This window comes from Phocoena phocoena, chromosome 16, assembly GCF_963924675.1.
Source record: "Phocoena phocoena chromosome 16, mPhoPho1.1, whole genome shotgun sequence".
NCBI lineage: Eukaryota > Metazoa > Chordata > Mammalia > Artiodactyla > Phocoenidae > Phocoena > Phocoena phocoena.
Window position 1 is genome coordinate 30,116,252 of NC_089234.1, and position 27,418 is coordinate 30,143,669.

At 43.1% G+C, this 27,418-nt stretch overlaps 1 protein-coding gene across 1 annotated transcript; it reads right to left on the reverse strand.

Annotated features, from left to right (window-relative positions):
- Window positions 1–512: 512 nt before the first annotated feature.
- Window positions 513–27,418, reverse strand: PI4K2A (phosphatidylinositol 4-kinase type 2 alpha). The gene is made up of 9 exons (XM_065894611.1): window positions 26,971–27,418; window positions 19,667–19,867; window positions 15,167–15,298; window positions 14,647–14,800; window positions 10,206–10,267; window positions 8,369–8,468; window positions 7,263–7,396; window positions 6,702–6,761; window positions 513–2,940 (listed from the first exon to the last, which is right to left on the reverse strand). Exons 1-9 carry the CDS (start codon window positions 27,403–27,405, stop codon window positions 2,779–2,781), a joined length of 1,440 nt encoding a protein of 479 aa, XP_065750683.1. The 5' UTR covers window positions 27,406–27,418; the 3' UTR covers window positions 513–2,778.

Sequence of the window (27,418 nt, forward strand, 5' to 3'; positions counted from 1 at the left end):
CCATCCTATCTGCTTGATTATCCGTCACTTATAGGAGCCAGGGTTCAAATTGCTCCAAGTGGGCAGTGATGCACACACAGAGCAGAGCTGCCCTCTTATGGCCAAAAAGAGAAGCCAGTCCACATTCCTTACCCCAAACCTTTGGGAGAGATGATTTTGTAATTTAGAAATTTTTGGCTTTTAGAAAGGAGTTATTGCAAAAACTGTATAATCCCTATTGGGGGAGCATATCATAACAGAACACTAATATTTCTGCAACAAATATTCACAGTAAAAGGGATACATGATGATTACAAATAGCTTTGCATCTGTGTAGGTGCAAGTCAGGTGTTGGTGTCAAATGAGTTATGAAAATATTTTGGGAAATGAGGACCTGTACCTTCCTCTGCTAGAGGAAAAGAGACTCAGGAGCCATATCTCAGTAACTCCATGGCAACACAGGGTTCTTTGTCCTTAAAATTGCATCCTACCTTGTCTTCCTTCCACCAAAGAAAACTAGACAAAAAAGGTCAGAATTGGACTTGTTATTCATACATCTGCATTGATTTAAATACATTACATACAATTTCTACAGTGCATTAGAACAGTACAGAGGCAGCAGCACTCTACAGCCCAGCCTCTACTCCCTGACACTGGGAGACAGGGCCTGTGGCTGGCAGAGGGCCGGGCGGTTCCTCGAGTGCCGCCCAGAAGCCTGCCCCGGCACTCTGGGCCCTAGCTCTCCCAAAGTCCACATTCAAGGCAACCTGAGTACAGGCTTCAAGGAGAACGGATGTGGGCCAGGAAAGGATGCCCCATACTCTTTGGCCTGCCAGGACTGGGACCAGCTCCCTCTTACATTGGACCCAATTTCCTTCTCATCCCAGAGCTGGTCTGCCTGAGGACAATGTGCAGATCTGCTCGGTGAGGGAAGCACCGGGCTCTTTAGACTGCTCAGGCTCTCTCAACACCCAGGTGGGGGCTTCACAAACACGTTTGCACACAGATGTCTGGAGAGTTAAACACACCTGGGTCCCCTCCGGCCTCTGGGAGCCCTGCTGCTCCCATGTTCTCGCAAAAATGATCCCGAAGGCCAAAGTCGGGGTCGGCTCAATGGGATTGTCAGGGCTGGGGCCAGCGGGGAGCTGTGCCTTGTCCACAGGGCATGCGTACCCAGCTCCAGAGACTTCCTGTCAGCAGGGTGGAAGCCTAGGATAAGCTGGCTCCTGGGGGCTGGACTGGAAGGGGCCCAGCCTGGCGCAGCTGACGAGAGAGCTGCACATCTCCTGCATGGTGGGAGCTAGGCAAGCAGAGGGAACACAGCCATAGTCCTTGCTCCCTTTCTTTGGTTGTTCTTCAAACCTTTGAGATAGTTTCTTTCCAAAGCTGATTGACCAATCGCAGGACGCCGGAAACTTGAAACGTCCAGTAGCACAGGGCTGCCCCACAGCCACGGGTGGCACCCTCTTTACTCCCCCCTGAGGCCATTCTTTGCTTTGGTGTAGAAAGGGCTCGGACAGCTGGTAAGGGGGACAGCTGAGGGAAGAGAGACATGGAAGCAAGAAGATGCACACTGGATTGGGCAGCCACCAGGGGGCAGTGTGAAGGCCTCTCTCCTTAGGGCCCTGCCTTTCCCAAGAAGCCGTGGAAAAACTGGCCTGGAACAAGAAGTGGGGGAGCAAAGGGAAGCTGCCAACCAGGAGGCGGAACACCAGTCCTGTTACCTCCAGCAAGCAACAGTGGTAGCGGAAAAAGAAGTCCAAGGACCTAATATCCTGTCCTCTTATGTGCTGAGACCCACCCCAGAACCCTCATCGAGAGCCACTCCAGAACCCAGAACTGAAGCACTAACTCAAGAGTTGAGAACAAAACATCTAAAACAACAGGAACAAATTAGCAGACTGGGAGAGTTTACCTTTGGCTACGGCCAAGGACTAAGGAAGCAAGGCTCGGATAAGTTCACCCATAGACCATTATAGTTCCCAGCATATACCCAGGTGGTATGGATCACATTTGCATGCTGGGGAGTCAACTTCCTCCCTCCTGCCTTTGCCTGAGTGACAAGCAACCTACAGGCCTAGACTAGAGGGGTTGGGTCCCCAGCAGGGAAGGGAGCAGAGGTGATCTATACCATCACTGTAAAACTGCTGGGAGTTCTAGAGCAAAAGTCTCCCCACTGTGAGAATCGTGTCTGGAGTCAGCCTGTTGCACCAGTGGGAGGAGAAGGGGAAGAAGACTTGGCAGAAAACCAAAAGGAAGTGTGGCTTCTGTCTGTCCCAGCACTGCGAGTCACCTAGCTGCCTTGGTCCGTGGGGGTAAGGAACTGTGAGACACCTGGATGTCTGGGCCCATGCAAATTTAGGTCTGGATCAGAGGTTTTCTGCTATAAGAGGTTCTGGGATTCTGCCTGGGTTTTATATTTAAATTTGTATTTGTTTTTTTCTGATGCAGAATATAATGAGGAATAGCTACAGAGCAGGGTGTCAGGAAGGGAAGGGAGTTTCCCAGCCTTCCCCCAGGAGATGCTGGAAGGGAGATGCTCCTTCCCGGGCACCTGGACTACTTGCACGGAGTGCCAGCCCCCCTACGCCAGCTCTCAGAAGGGCCCAACAGCACACACTGTCCTTCTGATTGTGCTTCTCCCTGTGCTTGGGAAAGCTCTGAGGGGGTGGTGAGCAGACAGGGAGGGCTCTTAAGGGCACTGATCTCTGCCGGCTTCTCTGGCTCTTCCTGTAACCTGCTCCCCAGGCTTTCTCCCAGGCCAAGTCTCAGACAATGTGCCTTTGTCTGCCTCTGGGGCTACCACCATGAAAAGAAGGGCTTCCGACTCTGAAAGCTCTGTGTGTAGGACTCGCTAGCAGATCGCTGGTGGGAACGGGCCGTCTCGACAATCACAGGTGGCATCTGGACGAGGTGCAGGGGACTCTTGTTGTCTTTCAGGGCCTGGGTCAGATTTAGGATCTGCAGTGGGAAAAATGAGATCAGTGAGGGCAAAGCCTAGGCATTCTGGTCTGCCTCTGAAGGGAGACCTGCAGATAGAGTGCTCCTATGAATCAAAACAAAAATAAACAATCCACTAATGGAAAATTGTACCAACAGGCTATTTACTAAAGTAAGAATATAAGTGGGCAATATACAGAAAATGGAAACCTCTCTACTCGCTGAAAAAAAACAAATACCTCCTATTTTTTTGCCCTTCTAGTTAGTAAAGATACAGAAGACGACGACGACTCAGCTGGGGAGAGTTCAGAGACATGGCTGTGGGACTGGATCGTGGGACAGTTTTTCAGAAAGGCAAGTGGAACATAAAGGCTTAAAAGTGAACAGGCCCTCTGACTCAGCAACTCCATTGTTAAGGACTAAGGGAACAATCGCTGACATGCACAAAACACTTAGTTTCAATCAACACAGTGCAGTATTGTTTGTAACAGTGAAAATGATATAAATACCTGAGTATGGGATCAGCTAATAACTTAAGGGATTAGAAACAAGCAGTTAAAAAATATATTCTCTTGGCATGGAAAACGGATCACAAAGTCTTAGATGGAAAAGAAAGGAGATAAGGAACCAGTATTATAGTGTGACTCCACCTTTATTTTCTTATCTACTTATCTACAGAGAAAAAAAGTCTGGAAGTTGGCAGTGATTATCTCTGGGTCAAGGAAGGTGACCTAGAGATAGGGTGATTTTTGTTTATCCTTATTTTCTGATTTTCCTACAAGGACCATGTATTAAACAAAAAAAAGCCATTTCAGTTGAATTGTCCCTTTCATGCTGTCTTTTCATCTTTTTTTTAAATAAAACTTTTACTTTGGAATAATTTTATACTTACCGAAAAGTTACAAAGATAGTACAGACAGTTTCTATGTACCATTTACCCAATTTCTCCTAATTTTATCATCTTATATAACAGTGGTACATTTACCAAAACTAGGAAATCAACATTGGAACATTAGTATTAACCACACTCCAGGCTTAATTCGGATTTCATTAGCTTTTCCAGTACTGTTCTTTTTCTGTTCCAAGATGCCACAGTGCATTCAGCTCCTTTCCAGTTTTTGTCTGTATTTTACATGTATTTCAGATATGTGTCCAAAGGAACACATTTTCTTCCCCTTGTCAAAATCACAGTCACCACCATTTATCGTCTCTGGTAGGACAGTACAAAAGCTGAAGTTGTCCTATGACAGCCTTCTTTAAACCACTGGATGTTGAAGATTTTCACAGCCAGGCCAGACACATGGGAGGGGAAGCTAGGCGGCACCCCCATATCACACAGGCCTCAAGCCATAAATATCCTTGGCCTACAAGTGCTGCCCCAAAAGAGGCAGAGATTCACCTGGAACAGAGGTCAGAAGTGAGAAGTTGATCCTACCAGTAATTAATTTCATTTTTACTTCATTGTTTAGGTATTGCCAGCACCCTACACTGCTTAGAAGAGCCTTGAGTACAAGATCAGGCCAGAGAACTAAAAGGAGCTTCAAATGGAATCAGTGAATTGTGCAGGAGACCTGCCCAACTTAAGAGACAGGAGTTCACACCTGCCCTGGCTGGGTCTCCCTGTGCTTTCTTTGGTTCTTCGGGTTAAAAGCCACCTTTCCAGCATGTTTAAAATGGGGTAAAATGTCAAACTGTCTACAACTTACTTTCAAAAGATTTGGCCAAAAACAAACAAAATCTATCTATCTAGGGAGAGAGACAAATTATATAGATACATTAAAGAGAGAAATTATATAGATATATAGAGATAGATACTATTCAGATAGATAATATTTAGAGAAATAAGATAAAGCAAACGTGGCTAACTAAATGTAACAATTGGTGAAGTCTAGAAGACCCCACTCATTCTTTCAATTTTACTGAGGTTTGAAGTGTTTCAAATTAAAAAGTTGAAGAAAAATGTATAGCAGGCACATAATGCCAAAAAAAGAAATACTGTCTTTGAAAATGTTATCTAAAGAAGCTTTCCCTCAGACTCTGCATTCTTTATCTAACTCCTGGTTAGAAGCCTTTATGGTGAGGAACAACTTCTATCCCCCAACTCCATCTCTCTGGGGGTTCCTCATTCTTCACCTTTGACTCTGGGCCATTGTACAGCCCACTCTGTGATTACAGCTCAGGTAGGTAGAAGGTGGTGCCTTCCTTTCACCTGCATGCTAGGAGGAGGAGCTGGACGCTCACGGAACCTCATGGTTTCAGAGGGAGGCACTCTAGGTTGTAAGATGCCACAGGCCCTCAAAGGACATTAAGAGCACAAGTTGGAAAGAAAGCTAAGATTGCACTCTCTCAATCCACGCCCCCACCCTGCCTTTTGCTACTCTAGATAATGGTCCGAATTAAATATCATGAGAGGAAGATTGCTATGATGTTGGCAGGAGACTGGAGTTGGGAAGGGAGTAGAGAAGAAACTACAATAGGGACAGAGGTACAGCCTACATAAACTTGAGAAGTTTGTTCCTTTATGCTGAGTTCCATAATACCAGACTACATCACGTGGCTTTTAAGGTTTCTACAAATTCTGCCAGCCTAACTGGGCCCTTACATTATTTGGGAAATGTAGGAAGACCATGTTATGGTATTCAGGCAGCTATAATAACTGCAGCTCTTAAAACCCGTCTGTCCCATATCTAGAGAAGATGGGCTTGGTAAGCTCAAGAGTTGCTCTCACCAGAAGCCTTTTGCTAAATGGAAGAAAGAGGTAAATGTATAATTATGACCGAGAACACCCTCTTGTCCTTCAAAGATGTGAGAAGCTGTATACAAAGTCATAATCAAAATAGCTAACCCATATTGAGTACTTCAGTACACCAGCACTACTCCAACTGTTTTCAATGATTTATCTCATAATAACCCAACGAGGTAGGTGCTGTTATTAATCCCATGTTACAGATGGAGAAACTAAAAGAAGGAGAGATTAAGTAACTCAACCAAGACCTCATAGCTAGTAAATGGCAGAGCCAGGATTCAAACCAGGCACTCTGACCAGTTTGTGCCCTAACCACTAAGCCATCCCAGCTATCTTTAAGACTTCAAAGTGATAAGCAGAATGTCAGTGTCCTACAGAGTTTTTAGACAATTTTCAAGCTATTCTTTACTATGCTTTGGAAGGTCAACAACACCCTGGGGGTTTCCTTGATTCTCTATGAAGGTGAAGTGGAGAAAAAAGAAATATGGCTTGTAACTATAACAACAAAAATTATAACCATGACCAGCATCTGAGTGCTTACCATGTGCCAGGCATTGTTTTTACTAAACACTTGATACACATTATCTTATGTAATCCTCTGGCCAACTATGCAAAGTATGATTACTGTCCCATTTTATAAAGAAGAAAGCAGAGACTTCCTGCCCAAGGCCATAATGCTGGGAATGGTGAAGCAGCAGTCTGACTCCGGAGCCTAGCTCTTAACCACCAAGGCACATGGCTGCCTTGCACAACTTGAGGACACAGACCATCAGGTAAATTTACCAATGAACTATCCAGCAAGGGGCACAGAGCTAAGCACATAGTAAGTGCTTCACCAAGCACCAGATACCACGGAAGAGGTGGGAGATTTGGGATGGCTACCTTTCCCCCTCAGGTGTTAACAGAGAGTTACAAGTATGTATGGCATAGACTAAAATGGGTTTAAAATACAAGCTTTACACATTTACTCAACATGAGCATAAAACCCTCTCAGAGAGATCCCAGGGATGACACCAGGAGGATGTCCCAGGCTTACCTGTCCCCGCATGACAGCAATCTGCTTATGGAACTGGCCCCTATCGAATCCAGGATCTTTCTGCAAAAGAAGGGCAGAAGGAGATGGAACCTGCATGAATCCCTCAGAAGAACCCGTTTTCCTCCCCCAGTTAGAAACTTTCTAATAAAGAGAACCTACATGAAGCTTCAGAGACTTAGTGAAATTAACCACCACCCCAAGAACTCCCTGTTTCACAGATGGGGAAATAGAGAACAAGTAACTATTTTGTCCTCAGTCTCTTTATTAATGCTAGAGAACTCCAGGTGCTAGTGCTCCATTTGAAAATGAGAGCTCTGCAGATACACTGCAGCCACATGACACAAAGGACACAAACCAGTGTGATTCATCACAGCTGCCAATTTTTTTCAAACCAACTCAAACCAGGTCTTGCTGTCCACAGGGGGGAATCTTGCTCTTCATTGGCTAACACAAGCCAGAAGGGTGTTTCCATTCTCTTTGGGCTTGTATCAGGACCAATTAGAAAAACCACTGGAATTCTTTCTTCTATATGGTTATAAGGCTGAGGTTCCCAGGGCTAACCTTGAAGAGTTCATATAGGTCCTCCTCCAAGTCCTTGACGAAGTTAGGGTCTGATATCTTTGGAAGAATCAGATCTTTGATCTCCTGAGAGAATGGGACTTTTGCCTGGGGCAACCAGGCCCAGTAAAAAGGATCTGAAAAGAGGAAAAGTCAAAAGCAAAGCTGGTGTTGAAAAAATCCCTGCCCATCTATGTCCTCCACCTATCAGAGCACTGGCAAAAGTAGGATACTGCTCTTATTTGAAACACAACAGAAAATGGAAGTTATAGGGGGGCTTCCCTGGTGGCGCAGTGGTTGAGAGCCCGCCTGCCGATGCAGGGGACACGAGTTCGTGCCCCAGTCCGGGAAGATCCCACATGCCACGGAGCGGCTAGGCCCGTGAGCCATGGCCACTGAGCCTGTGTGCCCGGAGCCTGTGCTCCGCAACGGGAGAGGCCACGACGGTGAGAGGCCCGCGTACCGCAAAAAAAAAAAAAAAAAAAAAGTTATAGGGGCTGTTAACCCTAAAGGTTACACAGTAAGTGGAGAAACTGGGCTTCAAACCCAGGTCTGCCTAATCCCTGAGCCTGTGCACTTTCCCAGACATTATATGACTTTCCAAGATGTAAGCCTATCTAGAAGCAATTACTTGCCACCGAAACATTGAGATGCTCCTTCTGAAAAGACAGACAAGTACTGCAAAGGGACTAGTGACCCTCTACTTGTATCTTTCCCTTTCTAAAGGTTTCTCAGTTATAATGGAGCAGGGGCTGGCTTCTAGAATGTCAACATGGAAGACAGAACACTGACAGCAGCTTGTATTTAGAAACACAAATAGAATAAATTATGATAAGACAGTCCTCAGAAAGAATAAGAAAAATGCAAAGCAGAGATGCGAAAACTCAACTCTGTGCTTCAAATGGGAATAATGTAAGGTAAAAATTATAATAGCTTACATTATGGAGTAGTTGCCATGTGCCAGCCATTGTGCTCAAGTGCATGAGCTGCATTATTTCATTAATTCTTAGAACAATCCTGTGATAGAGGAATTATTATCTTCATTGCACACATAAGAAAACTGAGACTGAGCAAGAAAAGAGCCAGACCACAGTGGTCTTGAGACTTACACGCCCTCCAGGAGTCAGGATGTTTCAGGGGGAAAGCCAGCCCATTGTCTATGGCAGCCACCTTGATAACAGGCTCCTTCACCACCACCCAGTCTGTGTCCTGAAGAGCAAAGGAAGATTAAATATTTATTGAGTCCCACCTGCCCCAGGCCCTTTAAAGTAGTAGCAAAGCATCCCATCTCAACCTCCTCAGGCATCAGTTCTTACTCAACCTCTGAACTGGTTTCCATATTGTTACCTGACTTAATACATTCATGGCACTTTGATTTGGCTAATTCAAGCTTCCCGGAGTCCCTTTCTTATCTTAGAAAAGGTGCCCTTCCCCAAGAGTTGCCACAGTCCTTGGTAACATGGGAAATGACAATAACAAAAGATAACTATAAGCCATTCCTCCTAGGGAAAGGCAGTGAGAATCCTGCGAGTATAAAAAAAAAGAAAGAAAAGTCAATTATCAGTCAGCCAAGGTCCTTTGGTGTGGACCTTGACTCAGATGCCACTTCAGTGGTGGTGACCACATTTTCTAGTAAGATAACAGAACCATGGAAGATAACAGCTGGCTGCTCTTGCATAAGGGAGTCTGTTCCCCTGCTTCAGTGATACATTAAAAGGAAAAGGACAAGAGCTGAATGCAGAGAGAGCGGAGCAGACTGCCTGTGACAGCAGCCCATGTCAGACATTCCCATGACTGTCTACTTGGCTCTATGTTCAGGTTAACTAGTGCCACCACAGGAATAGGGCATGTGGGTCCAGGATACCTGCATCAGAATCCTCTGGGATACCTTATTTAAGGTGTGAAATCCTCAGTTTTACCCCAGACCTAATGGAGGAAAGGCTTATACTTATCTTACGGAAAAACCCGAGTGAACTTTTTGGCCAACCCAATAAAATCTGTACTTTTTTTTTTGGCCACTCTGCACAGTGTGTAGTATCTTAGTTGCCCAACCAGGGAGTGAACCCGCACCACTTGTACTGGAAGCACAGAGTCCTAACCACTGGACCGCCAGGGAAGTCCCCTGAATCTGTACTATTTTTAGTAAGCTCTTCAGGTGATTCTGATGTAGAGAATTTGAGAACCACTATTACAAAAGGAAGTAAAAACACTATGAGGATGTGTTAACTAATCTTATCGTGGTAAACATTTTGCAATATATACATCAAATCATCACATTGTACATCTTAAACTTGCACAATATTATATGTCAATCATATCTCAATAAAGCTGGAAGAAAAAAAAACACTATAAAGAATAAAAGCCAACCTCACTCTCCTTCTCCAGGTAGCCCTCCTGCTAATTTTTTTAAAAGTGCAGATTGAACAGGGATGGGGAAGTGTGGTGGAGTATAAAAGCAATGAGAGGGTAAAGAAAGTTGCAGGAAGCAGCTTTTTCTAAACTGATGTTCTGTGGTATTGTATTCTTGTAAGAAAAGTATTCCATGGTCAAAAGGTTTAGAAATCACTGAGCCAAACAAAATCACACAGAGGCACTAACGCACTATTTCTCAGACCTGTACTGTGCTACTATGCAATGTGAATCTCCAAAAAAGGCACAAAGTATGTAATATGTTCCAAACTTATTTGTACTTTTCTTCATTCTATCCCTATCATTATTCCTTAAAAAACAAATTGAGAAAAGCTCTCAATTTATTCTTTTAAGAATTTATTCTTAAAAAACAAATTGAGAAAAGCTCTTCCAAATATTAACCTATCAATTTTAAAGACATGTGCTATCCTGATTCCTCTGAACTTATGTGACCTAAATATCACCCCACTACATGCTTTCATATTATGCATATACTACACCTCATCCTCTCCTTCAAGATATAGATCAACCACTTACCCGAGAGCTAGCACTATCCATTGGACAGTCATATTTAATCAGCCAGTTGTCATTGCCTCGATCTGTGAACAGAAATATGAAGTTAGTAGAAAAAACTGGGGTGATTTTCACTTTCAGCAATGATGAACTAGATACTCTGGACACTTGGGGACCAATCATCCTACTAAGAACAACTACAAAAAAACAGATAAAATATTTTTATTCTTATTTATTTATTTATTGGCCATGCCACATGGGATCTCAGTTCCCTGAACAGGGATTGAACCCACTCCCCCTGCAGTGGAAGCGTGGAGTCTTAACCACTGGACCGCCAGGTAAGTCCCTGGATAAAATATTTTTAAATCTCTTGAAGGCACTGGAGATTTTATAAGACCCTTAAGAGTTAAAGTGTCATGATCTGGGAGAAAAAGGTAATCCAGAGAGGGGAGTCCAGCATTCGTGACTTCTTTTCTCTTACAGCACCTGCTGATTTGGGAAGAGGTGGCTGTGAGGTAGAACAGTGTTCTAATAGCACTGGGGACCTAGGAAGACAAAGTTGTAGCCTGATGATGGATAAGGTGGGGGAACCCTGATAAATCATCCATGCTTTTGGTTGAAACCTGAAAGGCTACAACCCTGGAAGTAAGCAGAATTTCCCAGCAATACCTGAAGTTAAAGTGATCCTGGGTTGCTGATGACCCTAGCTGCTTGCCAAAAGCAAACATCTCCTTCCAGACAGGATTTATACCAACATCTTAGGCCTCCAAATGTTTCTATAATTTCTGATATACGATATCTGACAATTAAAAATAATGAGGTATACAAAGAGACAACATGACACAAATAAAAACAAGAAAAACAAAAGAAAATTAAAACCAAATCTACAGGGGCCCCAAATAATGAACATAGAGACTCTGAAATGTTCAAGGTAAAATCCTTAATATGTTTAAGAAGATAAAAGGTAAGATTAAGAACATCAGCAGAAAACAGGAATCTATGAAAAGAATCAAATAAAAATTCAAAAAATGAAAAATACAGTTAACAAAATTAAGAACTCAGTAGATAAGTTTAATAGCAGATTGTGCAAAAGAAAGTAGTGATTTAAAAGACAGACCACAAGAAATAAATCAGAATAAAGCACCCAGGAAAAAAAGATATATACATGAATGTATACCTAACAACATATAATTTGGAGTCCCAGAAGGAATAGAGAGAAAAATAGGCAGAAGTAATATTTAAAGAGACAATAGCTGAGAATTTTCCAAAAGTGACAAAACATATCAAACTATAGATTCAAGGAAGCCTGTATATACAAAGGAAAATATACCTAGGTATATCACAGTAAAAATGTTGAAAACCAAACACAGAGTAAATCTCAAAAAGATCTAGAGAAAAAGACAGATTACATTCGAAAAGGCAACAGTAATATGGACAACTTACTTCTCCACAGAAACCGTGGGAGCAAGAAGATAATGGAATTTTTTTTAAATACTGCTAAAAGAAAATAATTGCCAATCCCAAATTCTATACCCAGCAAAAATATTCCTCAAAAATGAAGCTGAAATAAAGATATTTTCAGACATCAAAAAATAGGAAATTAATCACCAGCAGACTAATAAATAATAAAAGTCATACATGAAAAACCCACAGCAAACATCATACTCAGTGGTGAAGAGACCAAAAGCTCTTCTTCTAAGATCCTGAACAAAGCAAAAATGCCCACTTTTACCATTTCTATTCAACATAGTACTGACAGACCAGAGCAATATGCAAGAAAAAGAAATAAAAGGCATCCAAACTCCAAATAAAAAGGTAAAATTATCTCTGTTTGTAGATGATATGATCTTATATGTAGAAAATCCTAAAGATTCCACAAAAAACTGTTAGAACCAATAAATAAACTCAGCAAAAGTATCAGGATACCAAGTTGACCGCAAAAATCAGTTGCATTTCTATTCAATAACAATGAACAATCCAAAAAAGGAAATTAAGAAACAAATCCAGGGACTTCCCTGGTAGCGCAGTGGTTAAGAATCTGCCTGCCAATGCAGGGGACACAGGTTCAAGCCCTGGTCCGGGAAGATCCCACATGCTGCAGAGCAACTAAGCCTGTGCACCACAACTACTGAGCCTGTGCTCTAGAGCCCGCGAGCCACAACTAGCAAGCCCACGCACCGCAACTACTGAAGCCTGCACGCCTAGAGCCTGTGCTCTGCAACTAGAGGAGCCGCTGCAATGAAAAGGCCACATACCGCAATGAAGAATAGCCCCCACTTGCCACAACTAGAGAAAGCCTGTGTGCAGCAATGAAGACCCAATGCAGCCAAAAATAAAAACAGAGAAAAAAGACTCTGTGCTCCCAGTGCAGGGGGCCCAGGTTCGATCTCTGGTCAGGGAACTAGATCCTGCACGCTGCAGCTAAAAGATCCCGCATGCCACAACAAAGATCCCATGTGCCACAACTAAGAGCAGCAAAGATCTCATGTGCCACAACTAAGACCCAGAGCAGCCAAATAAATAAATAATTATTTTAAAAACGAAAGAAAGGAAGAAATCCATTTACAATAGCATCAAAAAGAATAAAATACTTAGAAATTAGTTTACCAAGGAGGTGAAAGACTTGCATAATGAACACTACAAAACATTGCTGAAAGAAATTAAAGACATAAATAAATGGAAAGACACCCCACGTTAATAGAATGGAAGACTTAATATTGTTAAGACATCAATACTACTTGAAGTGAAGCAACCTAGAAATTTAATGCAATTCTATAAAAATCCCAATGATCTTTTTTGCAGAAATAGAAAAGCTCACCCTAAAATTCATATTGAATCTCAAGGGACCCCAAATAGCCAAAACAATCCAGAAAAGGATCAAAGTTGGAGGACTCACATTTCCTCCAAAACTTTCAAACTTACTACAAAACTTACTACGAAGCTATAGCAATCAAAACAGTGTGGTACTGGCATAAAGACAGACCAATGGACTAGAACAGAGACTCTAGAAATAAACCTTTGCATTTATGATCAAACAATTTTTGACAAGGATAGGAAGACCATTCAATAGGGAAAAGACCGTATTTTCAACAAATGGTGCTGGGAAAACTGGATATCTATATACACAAGAACGAAGTTGGATCCTTACCTAACACCATATACAAAAATTAACTCGAAATGGATCCATGACCTAAATCTAAGACCTAAAACTATAAAATTCATAGAAGAAAACAGAGGGCAAAGCTTCATGACCTTCGATTTGGCAGTGATTTCTTAGATATGACACAAAAGGCATAGATTAAAAAAAGGAAAAAAAATACTTCATGAAAAATTTTCAATTAATTGCATCAAAAGACACTATCAACAGAATAAAAAGGCAACCCACAGAATGGGAAGAAATAGTTGCAAGTCATGTATCTGATAAGGGATTAATATCCAGAATATATAAAGAACTCCTACAACTCAACGAAAATAAAACAACCCGATTCAAAGATGCGCAAAGGACTTGAACAGACATTTCTCCAAAGAAGAAATGCAAATGGCCAAAAAGCACATGAAAAGATGTTCAAGATCACTAATCATTAGGGAAATGCAAATCAAAACTACAATGAGATACCACCTCATACCTATTAGGATGGCTACTATCAAAAAAACAGAAAATAACAGGTGATGGTGAAGATGTGGACAAATTGGAACTCTTGTGCACTGCTGATGGGAATGTAAAATGGTGCACCTGCTATGGAAAACAGTACGGCGGTTCCTAAAAAAATTCTCAGCATAGAATTACCATATGATACAGCAATTCCACTTCTGGGTATACACTCAAAAGAACAGAAAGCAGGGTTTCAAAGATATTTGTACACCCACGTTCATAGCAGAATTATTCACAATAGCTAAAACGTGGAAGCAACCACGAAGCAAGTTTCTGTAGACAGATTAATGGATGAGTGAAATGTGGTATATACACACAATGGACTAGTATTCAGCCTTAAAAAGGAAAGAAATTCTGACATAGCCTACAATATGGATGAACTTTGAGGACATTATGCTAAGTGAATAAGCCAGCCAGAGAATGAAAATGCTGTATAAGTCCACCTAGATGAGGTATTTAAAGACAAAACTGTCAAGTGATAGGCCAGGCTACCATGAATGACTAGAGATCAAGGATAAGAGGACTCTTCGCGTTGCTTTGGGAGAGCCAAAGTGTCTTCTGTCTGGGACCGGGAAAGAGGCAAAGATAAAACGTAAATACTCACCACTCCTGATAACTACACATGATGTGCCTGAACAAGGCTTGTCTAGGAAAAGTATTTTCAAGACCCTCTCCAAATGTGCATAACCCTTATGTCTTAGACTAAACTCATCCTGATAGGGTACTCTGATACTAAGCTCTGCAAGCCTCCAGGCCTCCCCCGTGCCTCATCACAGTCTGGCACAGGGCACAGGACCACCCACAGCTGCTCACCAGTGTTGCGGATGATGTAATCCAGCACCACCAACCGCTCAAACTGTAGCAGTAGTTGCCGGTTAGTGTTCTCAGGGAGAGGTTCTGCTTCAAAACGACGTAGCCAGTAGTCTGCATCTTTGTACCCTTCAACAAAGAGCTGGAATGAACCAACCTGCAACCAAAAAGGAAGAATAAAGGTATTTCCCTACAGCCCAAGTGCAAAGATCCCAGGAGTAAGCCAGGTACCCACTAAGGCCCTGTGGAGTTTATATCAGGAAAGGGTTGTGACAGTAATTGCTCATCCAAATTCAAGAAGCCCAGCTAAATGGTCCAGAGGAGTAAAGTGAGAAAGTTAGGGTCTCTTTGGAGAATTATTCCTCAAACCTTAGGCCCTTAACAGAAATGAGCAAGACAGAAGCCTCCCGGCAGACTACTCAAGAGTCCGTAGGTAAGTCTGTTGACACCTTGCTTCATCACTTGGATGATTATGCCACTATAGATCATCACCTTTGGTAAGCCACCTAGGCGCAGTCTATACCTTTGGCGGTAGCCCGATGCGGTTAAACCGCTGCCCAACTTTTGGCACTTTTTCCAGCGCAAGCCGCTTGCCCCTGGACTTCACTCGGTCAATGGCACTGTAGTTGAAGGTCTCACTGGCCAGGTATACTACCTAGAGTGGAAATAGAAGAGACACCTAGGTTAGAGTCAAATTTAAGGAACTATACCACTATGGCAGAGAATAGCTAGATGTTCACCAATACTGTTCCTCTTCCGCACATAGAAGGAATGCATTTCTCAGCCTTTCTAGCTGCTGAGTATATGACTAGTTCAGGCCAAGAGAATGTTGACAAAGTGATGTATGCCCACTACTTCCAGGCCTGGCCCCCAAAATCTCCCATGATCTTTAGCTCACGTTCCCCAATCTGTGCCGCTGGAAATGAAGGGCTCTGAGATGGCAAAACCACATCATGGAAAGATCCCAGATCTCTTGCCGCCATCTGGAGTGACATGGGATCTAGGAGAGCTGCCTAACTGGCATGGGTCTTGATGTGAGCAAGAAATAAACTCCTACTGTGTTAAACCACTGCAATTCAGGGGTTGTTACAGCAGCTAGCATGAATTACCCTGACCACTACAGCTACCTCCTGGGTTAGGAGAAGATGGCCCAGTGCCTATTTTCTCTCCAAATAAAAACAAATTGCAATTTACTCTATACCCTTTTATTTCCTGTTGAATTCTGTACCATGTACAATTATTTACATTCAAAAATTAAACAAATATTAAAATTGGTTTTAATTTTTAGTGAGTTGCTATATATTTACATAGACTGTATCTAGAATATTACACAAGAAACTAGTAATAACAGCTGCCTCTGAGGAAGGAAACCAAGTGGCTGGAAGACAGGGGTGGGAGAGAGGCTAAATTACTCTTCTTTGTTTACTCTACTGTAATTTTTGCACTAGATGCACGCATTACCTATTCAAAAAAAATTTTAGGCCACCAATATTACAATTGATTGTCAAACTGCAGTGATATCACTGTAATCCATAATCCATATGTGTGTCCATTATCACACTTATTCACACTGTCTCGTGATTATCCATTTGTATATCTAACTTGTTTCTTAAGACTAAAGAAATGTGGGGTGGATGAGAACATCTTATTTACATTAGCATCCCTAGTACCTAACACAGTGCCTGGCACATGCTCATTTATTAAGTGAATGAATGAATGAGTTACGAGCTTCTTTCAGAGATAGCTATAAGTGAGTTTTACCATATAAATACCTAAAATCAAATTTATAAGAAAATTCTTTCTTTTCCTAAGCCTTGCAAAATTCATTACAAATAACTAATTATTTTGCCCCCGAAATCTCAGAGACAGCATAAAATAATTCCCTTCCTCCCATCCATCCATCCATCCATCCATCCAGTTTTAACAGAGTACCTAAAACGGATGTGCAAAGTACTGTAGGTTAGCACTCTCTGCCTTACAAATCTGGAAACACAGGCACAGGAATAAAGGGGAAAAAAGGCTTTCCTAAGACTACCTTGCCAGTTTCCATGGTGAAAACACTGGCTCTCAAGCCATAAACCACCCTTTCCCCCCATGAGATTTATTTTCGATCAATTTTTGTAACAAACCACTCTTTCCCTATGACTAATGAAACTATCACAACCTGAAACCTTGCAGCAACAGAGAGCAGAGATAGCGATCGAGTGAGAATTACAGCCTTACTGTTTGAAGCTCCATCTCAACATGAGCCCCGTTTCCATAGTGACAGATGCTCTGATCAACTGGATAGAATCCTGTCACAAGGGTGGGGACGGAGGGAGGGGAGAGATTTCCTCTTACTATTGTTCAACAGCTGTAATGTAAAGCTTGCAAATATATGTGGGTATTTTTGGCTTGTTTGTTTTGTTTTAGCATTATTTACTTATTTATTTATTTATTTATTTTTGGCTGCATTGGGTCTTCCTTGCTGTGCATGGACTTTCTCTAGTTGCGTTGAGCGTGGGCTACTCTTCATTGTGGTGCATGGGATTCTCAGTGCAGTGGCTTCTCTTGTTGTGGCTTCTCTTGCTGCGGAGCACGGGCTCTAGGAGAGCAGGCTTCAGTAGTTGTGGTGCACATGCTCAATAGTTGTAGCTTGCAGGCTCTAGAGCGCAGGCTCAGTAGTTGTGGCGCACGGGCTTAGCTGCTCCACGGCAGGTGGGATCTTCCCGGACCAGGGCTCGAACCTGTGTCCCCTGCATTGGCAGGCAGATTCTTAACCACTGCGCCACAAGGGGAGTCTCACAAATGTATGTTAAGCTTGCAAAGTTCTGTCTCATCTCAGTCTCATGGAAGACAAGTGTTTTTGTTGTTGATTTTTTGATGTAAAGGATCCTCAGGCCTCATTAAGGTTCTCTAACAGGGAAAGAGGAAGCCCAGAGATAAGGAAGAAAGGGATTGTGTGACATTAATGATTAGAATAGTCATAAAAATACCACAGGCGAAGATGTACGGAGTGTTTATACTGTGCCAGCTGCTGGGCTACATGTTCAACATGGATTAACTTGGGCAATCTTCACAGCCACTCTCTAAAGTAGGACCTCTTTACGTCCCTATTTTTATAGTGAGGAGACTAAATGGGCAGGGGATGTGGGGGTGACTTGCCCAAGGGTCACCCAGTAAAGCGCTGCAGCACCAGAATTTGGACTCAAGCCTTCTGATTCTTAGGCACGGCACTCGAGGAGCACAGGCAAAGCAGACAGGCACAGGGCATGGGTGGTCTGCTATTTACCCAGCAAAGAAAGGAAATTACAGTGATGAGATAGAAGCATTTCTAGACTCTAAGAGGGGCCTAGTAGGAGGATTTCAGGTTAGGCAGGAGATCTTAGGAGCTTTAATTATCATACAAGATGTTCAATGTGCCGTTTAACCATACGCACACAGAGAGAACTAAGTATAAAGGGAAGGAATGAGCTGCACAAGGCCAGGCAGTGACTCAGGTGTCAGATGGGAGCTACAAGCCCGGAACTACAATCAAACATTCTCTCCATTGGCCTGAGGTGGGGGATCTCTGTTACTGTTTTTTCATGGTTTGGTATCTATCCACTGATTCCGCTGGTACTTAAGGAATGCTTACTATAAGTATAGTACTTTGCTAGGTGCTAAGAATGAGAGAAGGAAATTTCAAGAAGTGGTCCCTGATTTCTACAACCTTAACAAATTAGTTGGCTTATTTGAAGTTTGGTGGCAAAGGAGCAGACACAGTTAAACATCCACAACAATCACATTTTCTTTTTTTTTTTTTATTATTATTTTTTTAATCACATTTTCTTCTAACATACCCTGGGAAAACAGAAAAAGCAGATTTGAAGGGAAGCTCCTGTCTGCTGATCAGGCTCTTTGCCCACAGCCTGCTATCTAAACCGGCAAAGAAAACCTTAAGCAGGGGTTTTTAATCTAGATCCTATGGGTCAAAGGGTGGACTTCAACTTGTCTATGAACCATCCTCCTGAAATTATATGCAATAATTGCAAATATATGTATTTTTTGTGGAAACAAGATTTATAGCTTTTATCAGATTTTCAAAGAGGATTAAGACCCAGAGATACAAAGATGCCCCTGCAGCCTTAAAGCATCAGATCAGAGTTCCACCTTAAATTGTTACTAAATCTCAGGGAGCCACATACTAAATGAGTGACGACGTGTCCTTAGATGTTCATATGCTGACCAGCAGACTTCTTCCCCTCAGAACCCTTGGAAGGTTTCATGAGACACCCTGTAGTACAGAGGTTCTTAACCTAGTGTCAGTAAACCTCCTGAAATTGTATGCAATAAATTCTATATTAAAGCATGTTTTTGAAAGGGGCGAGGGGGCGAGGGGGTGGGGGGCGGGTATGGTCCAGACCCTTCAATAGAACCTCACCTAAGTCTATAACACATACAAGGTATGTACAAATCCATTCTAAGTGTGGAATGTGGAATTGCCTGGATCTGGGAACCCGATTTTGTTATGTTCAGACAAGTACCAGAATTCCATAGCATAAAGATGGGTGAGGAGAATTCCATGTCAGTTCCCTGTAGGTGTTCAGGCCAGACCTTTACTCTAACCCTCAGCCAATCCTAAAGTCCTCCTTGGCATACCTTGCATTAGTGCTTAGCTGACATCAGCTAGTCCATTCTAGACTGTATCTAAATCCTGGAATAGCTCAGAAATCTAACAGAGTAAGCTACAAAAGTAGCTAGGTTTCTAACCAGCTTGGGGTTACCTGGGATCCAAAGACCCAGGGAGCCCATACATGGGCATCAGGTCAGTGAACTTCCTGAAACTGTGTGCAGAAAATTTATGTATATCCTTCTCAGGATAGCTTTCATCACATGATCAAACCATGAGCTGAAACCTACCACCCCTACCAAAAAAAAGGGCTGAGAACCCTAGACTCAGGGCACAAATAGCCGTCACTGGATCTAGCAGTCCCATTAACACGTAGCAGGGCTTAGGTCCAGGAAAACTCTGGCCAGGCAGTAAGGCTTCCTGGAGACTAACCTTTGTACGGGGTACAATGTTGAGTTCCAGTTTTTGGTCCACCAGGCTGGCCCCTGCCTCTGAGAGATAGCCCTGGTTGAGGACAAGGCAGTCACGGCCAAAGCAGCAGGGACAGCACAGCTTTTGTAGCCACTTGGTCCACTTAGGATTAAGATGCCCATATGGCTCTTCATTCTTGGGTTTGAAAACAGCAATGATTTTCTACAGAGACAAAAGAAAAAGAGGATGTTAGAGGCAAGTTGATTAAAGTAACTCACAGACCAGGTCAGCAGGAATCTAGAAAGAAATGAGAGGGCATAGGCAGACAATCCCTACGTACAGTTAGACACTGGCTTCTCCCCCAGCTTGTAAGGGGAAGACACCAGCTCACATGAGCAGCTGAGAGACCCCCTGCCAGAAAGGGCTGTGGCCAGAGAAGATGCCAAGTCTGGTATATACGGTACAACAGATTTTAACACCATCAAACCCCAACTTCTAAGGTACACTCATACATGCTGTTGTTCTGCATCAATTATGGAAAGACTCAAAAAAGTATCAGCTGAAAGAAAATTAGTAAGGTCTTATAGAATGAGGTTAAGAAAGTTCTTTCATCAATGGTAGTTTCCTCCATCGGCCTTACTATTCCACACCCACCCCCTCTGCGTGTTAACAAACCTTAAAAAAGTTTAGGAATGACAAACTAAGAAAGCAATGGAAGAGAAAAATCACAGCAGGAAAAAGGATCTGCTACCTGGTTAGAATGGGGTTCTTTTAAGTAATTCTGATAGGCAAGAGATCAGGACATGAGAGGCCACAAAGATTAAGATCCATCTTCTCTAGCAGACAGTAACTTAATCCTCAAAGATCCTTGGACCTATGGGATGCTGCTGCAATCTAGAAACTAAGGCCTTCCCTCCTGAAGGTTTCTTCCCCAAGCCAGTCAGCCCTCTGAGGTTGTTTTATATTTATGTCATTCCTTCCAGTCCCCAAGCTGGTACTTTCAAAGGAAGAAAAGTAAAGTAAATATGCTATTCAAGTGATTCATCTTTATATCATATGACTCTCCCTCTCCCCTCACCCCAGAGCCAACTCAAGCTAGTCTAGGTCATAAGTCATTTTCCTGTGGGTGTCACTTCCTGAATCGCTGGTCACAGCAAAAAACATAAATCCACCTGCCTGCATTAAGCACTCATATTAGGAATTGGCTAGGCACATGTCTAAAACAATAACTGGTCAATCTTGAGGACAGTCCCTTCAAGAAGCCTTGCAAGGATTTGAGAGGGCAAGAGAAATACAGAACTTTCCTCCTCCAAAAGAATCAATTTATTCTTAATGATAAACAAACTTACTTATTCACCAGAAAAAGTCAAATGCATATATTCATATTATTAGTCTTCAGAATTACATTCTTATCTAAAGTGGCTAGGAAGAGGCCTATTTTAGCAATCTTCCTCTCTGTCTCTGTACCCCTGGAACCCTGGGCTCTGAATCACACAGCAGCAGTAGTAAGTGGCTTACCATACAGAGAATGACTGATGACTCCAATGTAACTCTCTGGAACCTGGGCAGTGAAACCACAGTACAACTTGAGGCCCACCCCAGAACCCACCAGTCAGTTCAACTGAGGCACAATGTGGAGTTCTGCAAGCTGGTCCCCAATGAGAGGGAAACCAAGACATTCCTACTATTAGTGAGGCTGAAAAATAACAGGGCTGAGGCTTAAATACTTCCACTTAAAGAAAGCAGAATTCCCTGGCAATCCAGGGGTTAGGGCTCTGCACTTCCACTGCAGGGGGCACAGGTCTGATCCCTGGTCAGGAAACTAAGGTCCTGAAAGCCACACGGTGCAGCCTGCAGCCGGGGGGAAAAAAAAAAAAAGAAAGAAAAGAAAAGAAAGCAGAACTTGAAGGCCACCATTGCAGCCAAGCATCTTTTATAGACTGACCTCTCAAATTTCTCAATTTCCTTCCACCATAAGGAGAATCAGAAAGCACTTTGTTGACTCTAAAAGCATTAGTAATCGTGGTTCTCTCAGTATTACAAGGGTTTCATTAAATAATAATGCCTGGAATGGACAAATAGGGGAATGGCAGGCTGGGAAGGATGGAGGAACAGAAGGACATTCAGACAGAAGGGGAGACAAGTGCCTTTCAGGACTAAGCATTGCCTCAGTTCCATTCAATTCTGCCAACATTTGCTCAGTACCTAGTTCTTATAAGACAGTGCATCAGCACTCTGTGGGTTTCCTAGATAGACACATAAAGCAGCCCCTGGCCTAATTTCCAAAGCTAATGCTAACGTCAAATAATCAACTGTGTTACAGAACACTCAAGAATATTCTCCTGGGGCTTCCCTGGTGGCGCAGTGGTTGAGAGTCCGCCTGCCGATGCAGGGGACACGGGTTCGTGCCCCGGTCTGGGAAGATCCCACATGCCGCGGAGCGGCTGGGCCCGTGAGCCATGGCCGCTGAGCCTGCGCGTCCGGAGCCTGTCCTCCGCAACGGGAGAGGCCACAACAGTGAGAGGCCCGCGTAACGCATAAAAAAAAAAAAAAAAAAAAAAAAAAGAATATTCTCCTAATTCATAGAAAACAAACTCTAAAGCCACCCACCAATATTTGGTTGAGAAAGAAAATAACTACTGCCTAACGTTTCACCAACCTTTCTCTTCTTTAATATACTTTCAATTCCTTTATCACATTTAGGAGAAAGCTTCAGTTTGATGCCAATATTTTAAAAACACCCTCCCTTAACACCCACTTACTAAAACCCCTTTTAATAAAGGGGTTAAGGTGCAGGTAGCTCAAGTCGCAGCAATCCATGAACTTGGGGATAAAAACAGCACGGCACAAGGAAGCAAGGGGCCACTCACTGGCTGGTGCCAGACCCACAACCAGTTCCTGAAACCTGGAACCCAAAAGGGTTTCCTATATCTATGCAGCAGCCCCACGGAGGAGTGTACTATGCTGTGCTAAAATCTAACACAGTTCAAGCACATCACTCATACTATGCAGTGAAATATGCAAAAATAACGCATAATAAACAGGGGTTTTTTTAAGTTTGGTAAACACAAAGTGGACGGTTCTCAAACTTTTTGGTTTCAAGGTCCCTTCAAACTCTTAAAAACTATTAAAGACCCCAAAAGCTTTTATATACACGGGTAAAATCTATATTTGCTGTACTAGAAATTAAAACTAAAATGTTAAAACTATTTATTAATTTACCTAATCATAAAAATAAGCCTATTACATGTTAACATAAGTGACATGTTTTTATGAAAAATAACTATATTTTAAAAAACATTTAGTGAGAAGACTGGCATTGTTTTACATTTTGCAAATCTCTAATGTTTGGCTCAATAAAAGACAACTATATTCTCACATCTTCTTTAAAATTCAATCTGTTTCAATATCATACATCATGCGACCTCTGGAAATCTCTGCTGTACACTCATAAGGAAATGAGAGTGAAAAAGGCAAGTCTGTATTCTGTAGAGGTTGGATGCAAACAGCATTCTTTGACTTAGCTATTTAGGTAGAGAAGGCTTATTTACATGTTAACTTTTACAAAAGAGAGGGATGGACTACTCCAAATATATGAGACTCTGAAAGAAGATGGGATCTAAGTAGAATGTAATAAAAGAGATTCAGCCTGTATTTATTTTCCTATCCACTGCCATCGACCCAACCTGCCTCATCCATTACAACTTGCAGCCTGGGACAGCTCCCTATAACAGATGGCAGTTGATGCTTAAAAATCTCCAGAACTACACCTATATATGGTATACAAACATGACTGTGTCTTAACATTTTAGTAATCAATAAGTTACTCTGTTTGAGATCTTTATTCTTTATTTGGCTATTAGTGTCATTCTCAACTGAATGTTAGGACATCAAAATTTCCTGGAGGGCACAGGTGGTTAGAAGAAACACATTCAATATTACAACATAATTTTATATTTGAAAAATGGAAAATAATACTGTACTGTTTTCATGACAAACTCTTGGTGAATAAAGTATTTTTAAAAGGTTGAAAATTACTGATACAAGGCCAAGCTCCTAGAACATGTGAGCAGTACCTGTAGAATTGTGTCGCAAACACCTATGAGCATTATCTAATGAATTACTATTCTCAATATGAAAGGATCATCTCAGAATTATACTACTTTTGCTTTATTCAGTGCCACGTATCCAAGAAAGCCTAATCCAGAGGTCAGTGGGCATGTAACTTAAAAACGAAACAAAACACTCTGAACTCCTGCTAAGCACCAGGAATTAGGCCAGGGGCTTTCATGTGTGGTACCTCATTTACTCCTCCCAATAAACTAGTCAATCACATGCTGTTCTATGTTTTAGCAACATGAACACCTAGAATTACTAGCCTCTCAAAACAGAAAATTCTCAAAAAATACTTTCGTAGATGATTGAGCATGAGACCTGAAGCACAAGGATGTATGTAGATGAGGAGGGTAATATGAGCACTCTACCATGACTCCTGATCCAGCATTTTCCATCTTACTGTTCCAGGTCCCTTACTTGCTCATCCTGAGGAAGGAACCACCCTACAATGGGAAATGGAATCAGGGCTGTTATCTTTAAGAACCTTTCAGACTATCCAGCTCCAAAGTACCTGTGGCAGAAACTGCTGGTTCCCCCAATCTCTGTTCCCTCTTCTTCCTTGGACACAGGTCCCTGATTTTTAGCTGGGCAAAATAAAGACTACAGTTCCCAGCCACTACTGCAGCTAAGTTCTGGACGATGGGATGTAAGGAGAAGAGTCTGGTGCAACTTCTAGGAAACGTCCTACAGGGAAAGGGCATCCTCTCCCTCTTCCTCTCCCTCTCCTTCTTCCAACTGGCTGAAAAGCAGGCAAGATGTCTGCAGTTTGAGCAGCCATCTTGGATCACGAAGTGGAAGCCACATGCTAGGGATGGCTGACCAGCCGGACGGTCGGATGCATATTGTTCATACCGCGTCCATGACAAAGGAAAATGCCATCCCAGCTCTGAGCAGTCTGTAGACTTCTTTTAGGAGAGTCAAATGTACTTTTAGTCAAGTTATTATTATTTTAAATTTTCTGTCACACACAGCCAAATTTAGTCTTAACCAATATGGTAGCTGAAGAGAGAAACCAGAGATTCAGATGACTAACTCTGAGGCAGCAGGACATAGTAGTTAGGAGCATGAACGCTGGAGCCAGTCTGCCTGGGTCTGAATACTGCCTCCTACTTAATAGCTGTGACACCCTGGGCAAATTAGGTATACTGTGTGCCTCAGTGTCATCATCTGTGGGGGCAATAATAGTACCTACCTCTGAAGGTGTTATGAGTATTAAGTGAATTATTATTTGTAAAGCATTTTAAATAGTACCTGGCATACAGTAAATGCTATCTACGTATTTTTAAATAAAATAGTTAAACACATTTGCAGCAGGGCCAAAGATGACAAAACTAACTACAGTGAGTCTATGCTCCAGTATAACCCACCATAGCAGTTAGGGAGTGATCCTCTGCTCTGAACCACATTTTCCTCAGTGTGAACAGGATGGTTACACTAATAAGTTTTATCCAGTCATATGTGTCTTGACTTCCCCTCTAAGAAAGGACAGTGGCCAGGAAATTTGAGTGACTAAGATCCTGCAAATCACCAAGAAGCATACCCATAGTGTGTCATTCTCTGTGGCCTATGTACTGAGGTGGTAGTACTTTACCTGCCAGGTAGAATTGAGAGATCATATTACTCCCACCTGTCAGAGCACCAGAACACTTCTCTGCTGACCTGACACACTTCCAGTGTTACAGTGGAGCTGTAACAGTGTCATGAAAGAAAAACAAAAACCTTCCTCCTGCTTCTATACCTAACAAAGATAATCTTAGCCCATTCTTACATCAGCCAACAAGCAAACAACTACAAAATAAAATAAAATCCATTCATATCTTAGATCTCACTCTGGTTCCTAAATAAAAAAGATGAAAACATCTTGCTAACATTTAAACTTCAGGACACCCACATTTCTTTTCTTCTACAAGTGATGGTTCCTGTTTGAGCTTTCGATTTAACTCACTGCTGCCTTATTTGAAAGACTTACTCCTCTCAAAGCTTTCCCCCGTCTCAGTTTATGTTAACTGATTTGATGGCAGAATTGCTCTCTGGTTCTTGGTGATAATTCAGGGACAACAACATCTGGGAGAATTAACTGAATCCTTCAATGAACCTGACCAAGAGCTACAAGTCACAGTCCATCCTGGCCACTCAGCACTCCTGCCAAAAGAACACACCACCCATCTCAAGAGTTCACACAAGAGAGATGCAGAGAAAATGTGAGGGAGCTCTGATACCCATCATTTTAATAAGCATAACAATAATACATTTTCCCAATAAACCATTCTGGTCCATCTGAGAACTTTAACAGGGAAGATTTGATTTTTTTTTTGACTCATTGATATTCCAAAGATAACTCTAGTTTGATCTAAATGCCTTAAATTCTCCTATGGTTATCAAAAGAATAAAGGTCACTTTTCAGCCGCCCTGGTCACTCCATGCCCCATCCCATCCCCCTTTAAACACATACAAGGGGCAAAATAAAGGTCAAACAAACATTCCGTCTTTGTTAAAAAAGCAAACTGCTGACAGTCCTGGGTGAGAAATGAAAGTAAAAAGTAGCTGACAGTCCCATGTTTCTCAAACTTCACATTCTAAACTGAGGAGCCACAAGAAGGATTTGAACAATTTCCCAGAAGTGAGCAATAACCAGGACAAATGAAACTGATGAGTCCACCCACTCTTACAACAAACGTCTGCCAATAAGGGGCCTGGGTTGGTGGCAGGAGACGTCCTCACAACAGAGAAAGCTGGGAATGAACCCTCAGAGCCCCTGATGGGTCACCCGTCCTCCTCAATGAACAGCGACAACACTGGTTCAGTCCAAAAAGAGAGGACGGGCTCAAAGCTCAAAACAGTACGTCAGTGGCCGAATAAGGAACCTACTAGAAAGCAGCATCTCCCCGCGCGTCTCTGTCCAGAGGCCGACTGCCCCATCACACCGCTGGGCCCCTCGCCTGTATCTGGTCAATTTCCTCTTTTCATTCTCCGCTCACTCTTCCCCTACCAAATAAGTTCTGATTTATTTCTTCATTCCGGACAGCTTATCCGTCTCCAGTCCTCAGTAGAATTCCAAAATCCTGCCAAGGGGCTCTGCACTGTTAAGTTTCTCCCTTTCTTAGCCTTTCAAACGCCCGTTCTCCCTCTGGCTGTGCGAACCCTCAAACTTCCCCGGACAGGCCCACCCTCCCCGATGCCGGCGGTCGCGGTCCCCAGCCCGCTCTCACCCCCTGAGGGTCCTTGACGAAGTAGCTTCCGCTGGAGCCCTGGTAGATGCGCTCGGGAAAGATGCAACGCTCGATGGCCACCTCGGCCTGCCGCACCACCGCCTCGAACTCGGGGTCCTCTGGGAACTCGTTCCGCTCGCGGTGGGCCTGCGCGGCGTGCGCGGCCGCCGCGGCCTGGGCGGCCAGGGCTTGGGCCTGCGCCGCCACGGTTTGGGTTTGACACTGGGCCGCCGCGCCCCGGGCCCGATCCAGCAGTGGCTGCCGCTCCCGGTCGTGGCCTGGCGAGCCCTGCGGAGAGGGGGCCGGGCCGGCCACCGCCGCCACGCGGACCGCGCCCCCCGGCACCTGCGGAAAGTGAGCGGCCGAGGCGGACGGAAAGGTGTAGTCCGGAGGTTGGGCCCGCTCAGGGGACACGAGTGGACTAGTCTCGTCCATCCCTCAGGCCGCG

What these genes read in the sequence shown, in the direction of transcription:
- PI4K2A (XM_065894611.1), bottom strand. Translation starts at nt 27,405, where the DNA reads ATGGACGAGACTAGTCCACTCGTGTCCCCTGAGCGGGCCCAACCTCCG. An exon ending in TCGTCAAGGACCCTCAGGGG is followed by an intron (nt 19,868 to 26,970) that starts GTGAGAGCGGGC and finishes TTGTCTCTGTAG; the next exon opens with AAAATCATTGCTGTTTTCAA. An exon ending in TTACATCATCCGCAACACTG is followed by an intron (nt 10,268 to 14,646) that starts GTGAGCAGCTGT and finishes TTCTGTTCACAG; the next exon opens with ATCGAGGCAATGACAACTGG.